We start from the raw sequence: 12,831 nt of genomic DNA on the forward strand, positions 1-12,831 counted from the left end.
AATTCATTTTAAGTGCATGTTCTGATCTGCAGACAAGTTTAAAGGCAAAAAAAGACGATTAAAATTTTGTACAGAGATATACATTTTATTTATATATTTTAAACAATCACAATAAATTTAGGTGTCACAAAGTTGGGGGCAGGGGAGGGTCAGGTTCTGTAACAGACCTCTGAAAACAAAAGCAGTTTTTAAACTTGACTGAGAGAGAAAGGAAACTTAAAGCAAAAGGAGAACCGATCTAGTTTAATCTCATTTTATAGCACAAACAGCATGTTAAAGAGTACAGCAGCGTGGTGGTTCAGTCAGAGAGCATTTAGGTAGAGACTTTATTACAGATGTGATGTGAATTGTGGTACCATTTAGTAACAGGGTTTTACATCACTACAGGTGAGTTTCCAACGCTGGGGCACATATAAAGAAAGTTAAAATACCTGCTGCTGTGAGAGGTGTTGGACAAAGCAGATTCAGAGTGGCAGCCAGCTAACTGTGAGAGAGATGATCTCTCTGATACAGAGTGGAATCTGGAAAATACAGTTTGAATATCTGGTTTAGGAATATATTTCAGTCATGAATAGAGGATAGCTACTACAAAACAAAACTTCAGAGGATATTTCACTGACATTTAAGTTCCCGAGCTAACCTGCTAATCCTGTTATCTGAAACAGCCCTCTGATCCAGTCCTGTGGTAACATAGGTCTGTTAGTAAATACATATAGATTCCCTAAAGGGTGGGCTAGAAGAGGAAGCAAAACACTGAAAAATAACCATTCTGGCTGTTTAAAAGGTCACCATTATGTTTCACCTGCTGTGTTTAGTGTGCTGGTGCATTAACACTTTACAATATGTTCTCCTAATTAGAGGTCAGGTCATACAAACTGCTTACAAATGCTACCTAAGCAGTGTAGCTCAACATTTACAGCCTGATTTCACTGTGAGCACCATTATTACAATGGTGGTAAAGAAGAAAACATCAAAATATTGATGTGCTCATGGAATATTTTGCCCTTATGATATAAGGCATTACTGGGCATGGTAACATCACATCTACACTTTCTCTGCACCCCACGTTTTCAAGTGTACAGTATGATCCCATAATTCCCATTTGCTTCCCTTGCCATTACAGCCCATCACCACAGAAAGAGAAAACGAATAACTAGCTAGACATCCTTTCATGAATAAAATTGCATTATCTTTATATAGATAAAATGTTAACAATCCCCAGAGATTGAAATATTTTATAAAGGTCCACCATGTGAGTGCACCACTAGAGAATTAACATCTGATGCACAGGACCAAAGGTTGTTACACTCTCTTAACTTGTTCATCATGAAAACACTCCTCACTGAGAACCAGCAGCCTTCATTACCTCTACTTCAATGTCCACAGCGTGTTTGTCAGGGGCTATAATAAAACCCAGAGTTGGTATCCAAGGGTTCATAGTAATCTAATGATTTCAGACAGCATTGTCTTTAGCTGAAATGAGTGACATGTGGTTCAGTTGTTAGCAGCATCTGCCTGCCGAGGCCAGTTCTCCTCCTCGATGCCCGAGTCGTATTCCTCCTCTGCCGACTCCTTGGCTGGAGCTCTGAAATTCAAATGGAAACTCCAGTTCAGGTTTCAAACCACACAACTATGGAGACTCAGTGTGCTGGACTTTAGGAATCTGATCTCTAACATGACACACACATGGCCTTGTTTTGTGAGCAGAAAGATACTGACCTGATATATCTGGGTTGGGATTTCCCTTGGACAACATCTTTGTCCAGCTCAACAGCCATGATGTCAGAGTGAGGCACCTCAAACATGGGCTCGAGAAGGAGCTTTTCCTATTTGCAAAGAAGATATGTTTGATTATTGTGTTACATGAACATTACAAAATGAAAAAAATAAATAAATAAAAAATCAAGTTGCAAATTCACATACCATGATGGATCTGAGCCCACGAGCTCCAGTTTTTCTCTCCAGAGCCATCCTGGCTATGGCTCTCAGGGCGTCCTGAGTCACATTGAGATCACACTGAAACAAAAAACACATTTCACATTCATTTCAATTCTAACAATCCAGTTGTTCAGGTTTAAACAAATAGACACCTGTGGATAACCTTCCTGCCATTCTGTTGTTTTTAGTTATTTTCTTTTATAGATCTAATAGAAGGAAAAAAGGGCTGGGTTGGTGGGGGTGTGTTTTTTCAGGTAACAAACACTAAACTATGACACAGAAAGTATTTGAGTCGCAGATCCTTGAGCTTGAAGGCTTATTACATGCTAAAACACTGTACAGTGTTTTATAATAACTCTGGAAAGTTATTAAAGGAGCAACTTTTTCACATCACAGTAATTTGCCAGGAATGTGCTCTTGCAAGTACTTGATTGGCCAACGCAGCACCTTGCTAGATGACACTGCATCACGCTGTGCCAACAACTAAGCCATTATTGACTTTTTTGACAGATGACCTTGCATTTTGTTTCTGGACACCTCTGTGGTGGCACCCACTCTAAGCAATCACATTGTTCCCATTCAAATGAATAAGGAGGCCGTGCTTTTTCACACAGTGCTGTTGTATGTCTGCATATGGCCTAACACTGTACTGTAGCAACCGCTATATCAGAGCCCTTACTTTGTCCATGCTGAACAGAGCCTGGTACTGGGGCACTACTGCATTGCGTGGTTCAGTCAGGATTCGGACTAGCGTTTCTTCGTCCAGGCTGTGCAGAGGAACAACCACAGGAAGACGGCCAACGAACTCTGGGATCATTCCAAACTCAATCAGGTCCCTGGCCTCGACGTGCTTCAGCAGCCTGTCCTTCTCCTCAATCTCTGCCACCGTATCCGTCTCACCGCTGGTGTTGGCCAAGTCTGCTGCAGCCGCTGCACGCCGCCCTTTCCCCAGGTTGGAAGGAGTTCCGAAACCCAAATACTTTAGAACCAGGAAACATGAAGATCAAGTTAGAAGGGGGAATGACGACAAACAAGAATCCTGGCAACATCTGCTGACAGTCAGTAAATTTCAGCCGTGATAAATTTACCTTTTCATTCTTTCTTCTGCTAATGATTCTGTCAAGTCCATTGAAGGCACCAGATGCAACGAACAATATGTTTGTTGTGTCGACCTGCACAGTTTCTCCTCTCAGTTTCCTGGAGTTTTTCTCAGGAACATTGACAATAGTACCCTCCAAGAGTTTAAGCAAACCCTGACAGAGAGGAAAAGAAAAAAAGTCAATAACACAAGCCTTGGTCAACAGATATAAAAGTAAAGTCTTCTGCTCTGTTGCAAATTCAGATTTTATAAAACAATACTGTTCAGATACATTTTGTTGAGTGTTTGATGTCTATAAATAGACAGCAGCATGAACTGTTTTATTTAGTGTAACTCTGGTTGTATACTGACCTGCTGGACTCCCTCTCCCCCAACATCTCGCAGCTGATGGATACCAGGCACGCTGCCAATCTTATCAACCTCGTCCAGAAACACGATACCTGCACATGAAATAGAAGAGCAGGGCAAGAGTGATGTAAGTTTGACTTACTACCATTACCTCAGTCAGACCCTGTGCTGACAAACCTGGTGGGCATAAAAATAGTCTGCTTTAAATCCAATGTTTAAAACTTGTGAACATGCAGAACACACTACAGTGTTTGTATATTCTTGAAAAATTTGCAGTTTGAGCCCATGTTTTTTTTAACCTCTTCCTGCTTCCTTCCTCTTCCTGTGAACATTTTCAACCAAATCGAGCCAGAGCACATTCCTTAATCATGTAGGGAACGGAAACGTGCAAATTCAAACAGCTAGCCGATTGATACATTAACTGATGTGAAAGTAAACATAATTTTTAGGAGGGGTAAGTCTCACTGAGTGGTTTTTTTACAGGGTTGGTGGTTGTTTTATAGAGCATCTGTAAACAACGGTTTTCGGTTGGCAAGATGATCTCGGTATGTATGTAGAGAGTAGTGAAGACTGAAATGGTATGGTGTTAGATAAACATAGGTCTACAGTTTCAGCAACATGACTAGGTGTAAAGAAACAAAGGGAGTCTGATTAACTTTGATTTTATCCTTCATTTCTTTTCTTTTTTTTTATTCAAGTTGTAAATCTCCATTCAGCTGCTTGCTGCTCTCAAACAGGTATTGCAGCTGTCCTATACTGTGTGTTGGCTGATGGAGGATGGAGGCCTTGTTGTCACCACATTATACTGTTCATCTTGACTTAAATCTGTTCGTGGCTGGTCTCAAAACCTGAATTTATGCCTTGTATATATTTTCTGTGCACTATATTTTTTAATTCTTTCAATAATACAAAACAAACTTAACTTCAATTTTAATCCTCAGTACTGTGTGCACACTGATTTCACAATGCCCATACAACATGAGAAGTAACTGCAAACATGCAAGGGCTCCACTCTCCAAAGGCCTATCAACAGCTTTGTCCACCTTTGTTTTTAAATGTTGATGGACTCCTGTGATATAATGTTATTGCAATTTGCTTTGCTTTTTGTGTCAAACTTAAAACATAAGGTTTGATTTTCACATGGGAAACTTAAATTTAGTCTGTCTGCCCACCTTGTTGTGCTTTATCCACTGAGTAGTTGGCATCTTGCAGCAGTTTGGCAATCACCGACTCGATGTCTTCTCCCACATATCCAGCTTGAGTTAGTGTGGTGCAATCGCAAATTGCAAAGGGGACATCCAGACAACGTGCCAGTGTCTGTGCCAACAATGTCTTTCCTGCGCAAAATTAGAGGAATCATGATCAAATTTCTTTTGGCAAAACAGATCCATATTGACAAATAAACCACATATTTGGTGGTGTCAAATCTGAATGATCTGACAAGTATCAGTGTGAAATTTTACAGTTTAGGACGATGATGACGCAAACACCAACCTGAGCCAGTTGGGCCTAGAAGTATGATGTTGCTCTTCTCCAATTTAATGTCAGTGTGTGTGGAGTCCAGTACTTCCCCGCCCCTCTTCTCCTGAGGTGCCTGCTGACTCGCCTGCTGCTGCATGGACGCTCCCAGAGCATTTCCATGAGGGCTGATCCCTGCAATCTGCAGCAGCTCTGTAACAACAAACAAAGCCACAAGGTAAGCTTCGTTGACTGAGAAGTATGAACCTGTCAGGGAACATACAGCACCACAGAAAAGCAACTGAATGCTTTCAATTTGAAAAAACTGCTGTGCAATTTAAACGTGTCAATCCTTCACTGATGGTGTATGTGTAAATCTGTGCATAGTAACAGTTTCCATGTACAGGCTAAAAATACATATGCCCTGTTGTTTAGTGTCAGTGTGGAGTTACTAAGTGAGGAAGGATGGACTGAAAATAGCAAAAGTACAGATATGAATGTAGGTCACTGGGCTATCTTATGTTATTGTGTTGTCAGTCAAGGATTAACCATTTTCATTCATTTTTATTGCTTTTATAGCTCACCTGTACACATCGTAAATGGGAAATTAAACACAGACTAATCAGTCACTGCTCCAGAACTGGAGCTGTATTCCGTCACCTATTGTATGATCCTCACTTTATAATTAATTCTTTAGGTTGAGCACGACTATAATCATGTTACAAGAAACATCTCACTGAAAAAGGGCAAAGCAACAATTGGAGGAACCATGGAGGTCTGTACAGTTTGGCATTTGTGCAACTCATGAAAACAAAAACAGAAAAATGCATTGTGTTATGTGTTATGTGGTGACTTTTACAGTCACCACTGATAAGAGATAAGAGTAACAGTGAGGAGGACCAATCACTTACTTGTGAATCTGTATTCATCCTCTCGTCTTCTCATCTCTAGCTCTACAGGGAGAGGATGAAAGTACTCAAATCAATATTATCATTAATCACTACCATTATGACATTATCAATGCAATCCTGCAAAATTGTTTCAAAGTTTTAATGGTAATTATTGAACAAATGCCAAATAATACAGATTATGATTAAAAATACGTTCTAGCCGAAGGCTACAGCTGCAACCTTATTATATATTATTATTCGTATAGATTTAATAAAAGTATGTCTTCATACTCATAATCAGTAAAATATAGAAGATATTAAACTCAAAATTTTATTGCTTTATTGTGACAAATTGTATATGTAAAGTATATGTGTATATGTAAAGTATATTTGCGTCAGCACTTGCATGTCAACAAATCAGTTGTAATCTTGTATCTCTTAAATGTTTACTTAATGTTTACTACCACTAACCGAACCTCATACAGTGGGATATAACTCTTTAATTTAAAGAATTACATTTTTAATAAATTTAAGGCTTTTTTGTCTTTACTTTATATAAATATTATATTTTACTTTATATAAAGTATATTTCCTGTCTATCTCTACTGTCAATATTGAATAAAGGCAAACTGTCCTGAAAAATTAGTTTTTTCAAAAAGAGACACTTTTTGTGTACATTTATATTTGGTTTCGCAATGTTTAAAATACATTAGTTTGAAACAAACCAATGACATTAGAAATGAAACTGAAACACATCTATAAAGGATCCGTCTACAGTGAAGAGTAATACTGACCACGAGGTGTCAGAGAGGGCTGTTTCTCCACCTCCACCTGCTGTCGACTCCCAGCAGGGATGTTGTTGTAGATGCGCTTGTAGTGATTGTATACTGCAACTGCTAACACCTTTTTTGCATAGGACTGGCCAACAACGTACTTGTCGAGATAAGCATATATCTGGGGAAAAAAAGGGTAATTTATACTTTAATGCAGTATTAAAGTATAATAAAAAATGACTATTATAATGGAATATGTAACACTTCAGTGAATGGCACTTAAAAGCATATTTAAGTCACTTTAATTCCCGCTTCGATTTCTCACCTTCTTGGGGGGAGGAGGTGGTTTCTGTGCAAATGCCAGTTTCACTGCCTCCGCAGCAGATTCTGGCTCTTTGTTAAGCCCCTTCTTAGAGTCCGTTTCAGACAGGACCACAAAAAAGTGATGGCATTTCTCACATTTGACAAATCGTGTCGATGCTACAAAAGAGTAACATAACACAGTCAATGTTGAAACATTTTACAAACTGGTTCAAAGATGTATTTGAGACATTAACAGCAAACTATTTTTCAAGGTTCTAGGCAGATTAAGCTGACTGATCCTCAAACCAAAAATAAATGATTGTGAAATTGCTGCTCATAGTGCTAAAATCACAAAGAAATGGCCAAAAACACACTGATGTGGGTTTCTGTTGCATGAGAGTTTGGTGCCGACCTACAAGGAAACTAATAAAGGATAACAAACCTACATAATGAAATGCCAAGTAAGGTTGTATTTCAAAATGAAAGCATGAAGACTGAATTATAGTTTTCAAGTTTTTGTATTAGACTATGTTTCACTAGTATGCCACCTCATGAATTATTTATTTATTATTTTCAAAATATGTAATACATTTAGTTGCATATACAAAGACTTAGCTCAATACTGTATGCAGCTGCATAAATAAATGTTTTTTTAAAAATTTTATACATGTGCTGCCTAGCACTGCCTCTGGTATGATGCGTTTGCTTTCAACACATCTAAATGAATGGTTCTTTTCAATGTGCTTCTAGCTTTTACATTTCGCTCCTTTGATAAATGACTTATGACCGAGCTGCATTACCACTGCGAGAAGATATTAAGTTACCATCAGATGATGATTGACTGCTGCTTTTATGTATGATGAACCCGAAAAAAGACAAAACAGAGATTGTCTGTGTATAAGCTGATTAGAAAAAAGGAAAGCAGTGAGACACACTGGGCCAGTAGATATCCACAGTGAGTCCCACTAGTCTCATTAATGATCAATGTTCAAAAATTTACTTTTAAAGTTTTGTATTAAGCCAACTTACACCTGATCTCCTGTGACTATAAACAGCACGTGAACGCCACAAACCGCCACTTAACTAAAGTTTATTACAATGGCTAATCTGATTGAATGATTTTTGTAACGTCATCGAACAACCCAAACAACACGTCTTGGTTTGAAGCAAGCAGCTGCTTACGTTTGTCACACAGCCGCTGTTACAACATGAAGCAGAAAATGCTGATTAGACAACAACAAAAACCAACATCTCAGTGTTTTCTTGCACGTTTATTTTTGACAAATGACTTGAGGTGAATGTTTGAAGTGTACTATTTTTGTACTGTGTATTTACACTAATGTGTATATAGTTACTTCAGTTTACCCTCAAGGCTTGTACTACAGAAAAATGTTTACATTTGTAAAGCTTAAATAATAGAATATATAATTAAAAAAAAAAAAAACATCACACATTTCAGCAAAGAATCATGAATGAAAATGTTAATCTGTCCATCTGCTAGTGCACTGTGCTATAGTACCCCTCTTTTTCTTTTTCCGTTTTAAATTCAACCAAATACACAAACCATCACCTCTGCTTTTTCTCCTCTTCATCGATGTCATCCAACATTACCACATTTCTTCTAGCAGTGGTAATGCCGATTTTTCACATATGGCAGTGTCTTCATATTTTGGACACAGAACTGCTCTTATAGTCTGTCATCTAGATTTTACTTTGTTTTAGTTTGTTGAACAAACATTAATTTCCACCACCTTGGCCCACGTACTTATGACTTCTACCTGTTTTGGAATTCAACTAACAACAAAACACATGCTACCTCAATTACCTTAAGGACATATTCCTTCACACCTTCTACTCTTAATTTCAAAGGTTCCACATGCACCCAAAATGCACATTAGATCATTTGTTTTGACACATAGTTGTCAAATATTTATAAGTTTACTCACATACAAAGGTCTCTACATGTGTGCAGGGATCTCCACATTTAGGGCAGCGGAGCTGATTTCCCCCCTTGCCTGATCCTCCAGAGCCAGAGAGTCTCTTCCCCTCACTGATGCTTTTCTGTGTAAACACGACTGCGTCAGCACATATTAAATTACGTTATTACCATTTCTTCCATGTACAAAGTGGTGTGGTGTTCTACAGTGGAAGAAGGCTACAAATGAGAGTCACCCTCCAAGAAGCTTACCTTCCCACCATCACTTCCACTGTCCTTGGTTGTTCCATCTTTAGAGCCATAGCAGACAGCAGTCTCTGAAAATGACCTCACCCGTACCCGGGTAGGCAAGTGAGTTTCCCGAGACCCCTGACGACTCAGAGAAAAGAACTGAATCCGGGAGCAGGACAATCCTGTAACAACAGCAAAATGCCTTTTGATTCCTTACAACACTGTAGTCTGTACTAGCAATGTAATACAAAACATTCACAACTGTTTCTATATGTCATGTAACTACAGATTAAATGAGTAGTTCATTAATCCATTAGTCAACAGACAGAAAATTAATCTGTAAATTTTGAACAATTTGTGGTTCTAGCTTCCTACTGTGATGTTCTGCGTTTCTTCTTTCTCATACTGTATATGATAGTAAACTACATACCACTGGGCTTTGGATTGTTGGTCAAACAAAACAAGAATCTTTGAGCTCTGAGAAACTGCAATTCTTCTTTTGACAATTGTATTTTTCTTCAATGTTTAATCAATTAATCCATTAATTATGCAACTCACCAAACATTAATTTATCATTAAAATAATGGTTAGTTGCAGCCCTGTGTGTATCATTGGGGAAAGTGACCCTTTTTAGTTCACAACACATCAGATGAGTCATAAAACCAAGATAATGGCCCATAACCATGGTTGTATCAGTTGAACAAACTACATATTATCAAGAGTAACAGTTGTAGTCGGAGATAATAGACAAGTCCATAGTATTTATGTATTCTGTAGCTATTCTACATTTTGTATTCATCATTAACTAACTAGTGTTTTGTTTCTTTCCATTATGCAATATTTACTTTAAAACCAAGTAACACGAGTGAAGGTCTCTGGCAGGCTGGGTGATGTAGATAAAAACTCCAGAAACACTTGTAGTACAAAGAATAACTTAATTGTCAGACCAGCACGTTTCAGCCTTCATCGGGGTCAGGGATGTGAAATGAAACATTTATTTCATTTTGTACCCTGCATCAGAGTCATCCCCATGAAGACAGAAACAAATTAGTCTGACTATAAACTTGATCTCTAAACTACAAGTGCTGCTGGCGGTTTTACCTCTTCAGACTTTATCCCTTCTCCATGCACCTTGGAAGTAGGTGAAGTTGAGCCAGAATTCCCTACGCTGCTTCAACAGGTAGTTAATCTTACAAGTTAGCCTAGCTATAGCTACATAACGCTATTTTGTGTCTTTCTTCATGTGGTTTCATCCATCTGCTATATCTAAGTCATAGCTGTACAACTCAATAAAAGGCTGGCTGATGTAACATTAGCGTATCCGTCGCAACTACAAACTTTTCCACCTGCTGTGGACGATACATGACTGTCACAACAAGCAGTGATCTGGGTTAGCTAGAGACCTACTTCACGAGCTGGAGCAATCAACACAATGTCATGAAGCTTTAGCCAGCTGGCAGGGTATGCACACACTCTCTCTTACCTCTGTGGGCAGTGTTTAGGAACAACCTGGCAGCCGAGGTGCATGGACAAGACATAGCTCTTCCTTTGGCGCAAAACCCTGAAAATGAACATAAAGTTAACACGGTGTACAGGGGGGGGGGGTGGACTAAATTAGCTGGAGGCTAACAGACAGCAGTGGCAAACAGGAGAGGCCGGTTAGGGTTAAACATTTCATAACTTCTACGTCACTGTTAGCATTAGCAAAGAAAGCAGGTCAGTAATTGGTGAAGGTGTTCGCCTGTGCTGCTTATTACTATGAATGTGTTTAATCCATCTAAAATGTATTGATCGGTTGGGCCATCACGGATAAGCACAACCTGCTATCCAACACCAATAATAAATGGAAAAATAAACAATGTAGCTAGCTAACTGGGTTAGATAAACAGGTAACCGTTAGCTACTTAAGCTAGGCCCAGGCCAAGAGCCACCTAGCGTTTCTGCCAGTGGAAATGACAAACAGCCCTGGCTGTAGAGACAGCCAGTGTTGCACAGTGCGTTAGCTGGATGGCTTTACCCTAGCTCTAGGCCACATGTATAGCTTAATTCTAACATAACAGCTGCAAATGGCGAGGAAACATGTAACTAGCTTGCTAGTTTTACTCACAGAGCACGATGAAACCCGTCACGTCTTGACACAGCCCCTTCGGAAAAACAAATTTGCGAAGTCACTGCCTCTTTCGCTCTGTTGTTTTAGTTTGACAGGTCAGTGTGTCATACTAATGTCACAGTAGCTATTGCATTAATTGGGACGCGCTGGCTTCTTTAGGCCGCTGTTTCCCAGGTGGGACACGACCCAAAGTGATGTAACGCTAACGCTCGCTGTTATGAAGTAGGTCGGTTGGACCGCTAGCCAGTTAGCCTTCGCTCCGGGTACTCTAGTTAGCAGAAGTGATTTCATCAGTGTAATCGGTTTAAGTAATATGGAGTCTTCGTGTATAGCTATGTAGTTCACACCCATCCAGATCTGTTGAGATCTACTAATCCACAAGACGAGCTCACAGGCATGACATGGTGCGTTCAATGAACCCTCGTACTATGCACCGTTCACGAGGTATGGTAAACCTGTGTTGCATTTGGGTCTTCATCGTAACTCTGTAGTAGTAGTAACAACAACAACAACAATAATAATAACACTTTCAAAACAAAGTTACAAAGTGCGTTACATGGTTTTCAACAGGATTACAACATTAATAACTTGAATTTAGACGGTAGAATTAGATTAATCATTTAAAATGAAATAAACACTAGATTCGATTTTGATTTTTAAAGAAACAATAAAAGGAACGATATCGTGGTATTTAACTTAAAATACAATCCTTGAAGACATGGATAAGCTGATCTAGTTACCCGACCAACTATAATGTATAGTCGATGCCTGACATTACAGCAGCCAATCATATAGGTTACAGCACACAAATCACTCACTGAGCTGTAATGATAAATAACTGAGAAGTCTCAGAAATCTGTTGTACTAGCTACTAACAAAGGCAATAATAACATACACTTAAAGCTTTGGTGTTGACAAAATCTCATCCTTTGTTTGTCCTTACATACACAGACCAAAAAAACAAAAGCCACAGCATAGTGAGCAGTCAATCCATTTTTCTCAGATAATCACAAATCAAAGAGAACAGGCCATTTCTCACAGGTACACTCTGCCAATTGATCTCTGGGCACAATTCCTTCTTCGTGTAAATCAGTATATCACGTATAACAGTTTTTTAGTGGCATTCAAAGTAGTTTTTTCCTGCCACTGTTGTGCATGTTAATTGAAATATAGAGAAACATTTTCGCATAATTTCCAATAGATCCCCAGATGTATACTCTGTTCCCTCTGTAAGCTCCAAACTCATATGATCCATCTTTAAACTTTAAACCATCTTTTATCTTTGCACCACAGACATCCTATACTATCGGTTAAATTTCAATGCATTTCATCCTCATGATCACTGCAGCTCACTGGCTGTATGCAGGCCTAGACCCATGGACAATAAACAAGCCAGGTACCAAGAAGCTGTCTTATATGCTTCAAAAAGAGGATATGACTATGTATGATCAAAGTAGTAACACTATGCAGGTAAACTGTGTTCTCTGGATATTGAACCAAGTCAAGTGACTCATTGTTTTGTTTACAATATCACAATTTAAGCTTTACAACAAACTAACTCGGATCTGGTCAAATCTTAACTATTTCTGACATGCATAGAAGAATGACCACGAAAGAAAAACACATTTGCTTCAAAGTGAACTGTAATAGTGACATTTGAGGCCTACAAAAACAACCCATTTAGATGAAAATTTCAAGTCTGTTCACAAACTAATTAAAGGCATGGTCTCAAGTTCTCAGCCCTG

The 12,831-nt window shown here is 38.8% G+C and overlaps 1 protein-coding gene across 2 annotated transcripts; it reads right to left on the reverse strand.

The window, feature by feature from the left end:
• Positions 1-70: 70 nt before the first annotated feature.
• clpx (caseinolytic mitochondrial matrix peptidase chaperone subunit) lies at positions 71-11,390 on the reverse strand. 2 transcript variants are annotated; one of them, XM_022756286.1, is made up of 15 exons: positions 11,084-11,390; positions 10,460-10,537; positions 8,998-9,158; positions 8,756-8,870; positions 6,832-6,986; positions 6,528-6,687; positions 5,755-5,796; positions 4,880-5,056; positions 4,558-4,722; positions 3,389-3,477; positions 3,027-3,191; positions 2,618-2,917; positions 1,924-2,016; positions 1,720-1,826; positions 71-1,585 (listed from the first exon to the last, which is right to left on the reverse strand). In XM_022756286.1, the coding sequence occupies exons 2-15, from the start codon at positions 10,512-10,514 to the stop codon at positions 1,495-1,497; spliced, it is 1,875 nt and encodes a 624-aa protein (XP_022612007.1). In that variant the 5' UTR covers positions 10,515-10,537; positions 11,084-11,390; the 3' UTR covers positions 71-1,494. The 2 variants fall into 2 exon arrangements, with proteins under 2 accessions (XP_022612007.1, XP_022612008.1); XM_022756287.1 differs by lacking the exon at positions 5,755-5,796.
• Positions 11,391-12,831: the final 1,441 nt, after the last annotated feature.

Source organism: Seriola dumerili, unplaced genomic scaffold (genome assembly GCF_002260705.1).
Source record: "Seriola dumerili isolate Sdu_G_001 unplaced genomic scaffold, Sdu_1.0 BDQW01000242.1, whole genome shotgun sequence".
Taxonomy (NCBI): Eukaryota; Metazoa; Chordata; class Actinopteri; order Carangiformes; family Carangidae; genus Seriola; species Seriola dumerili.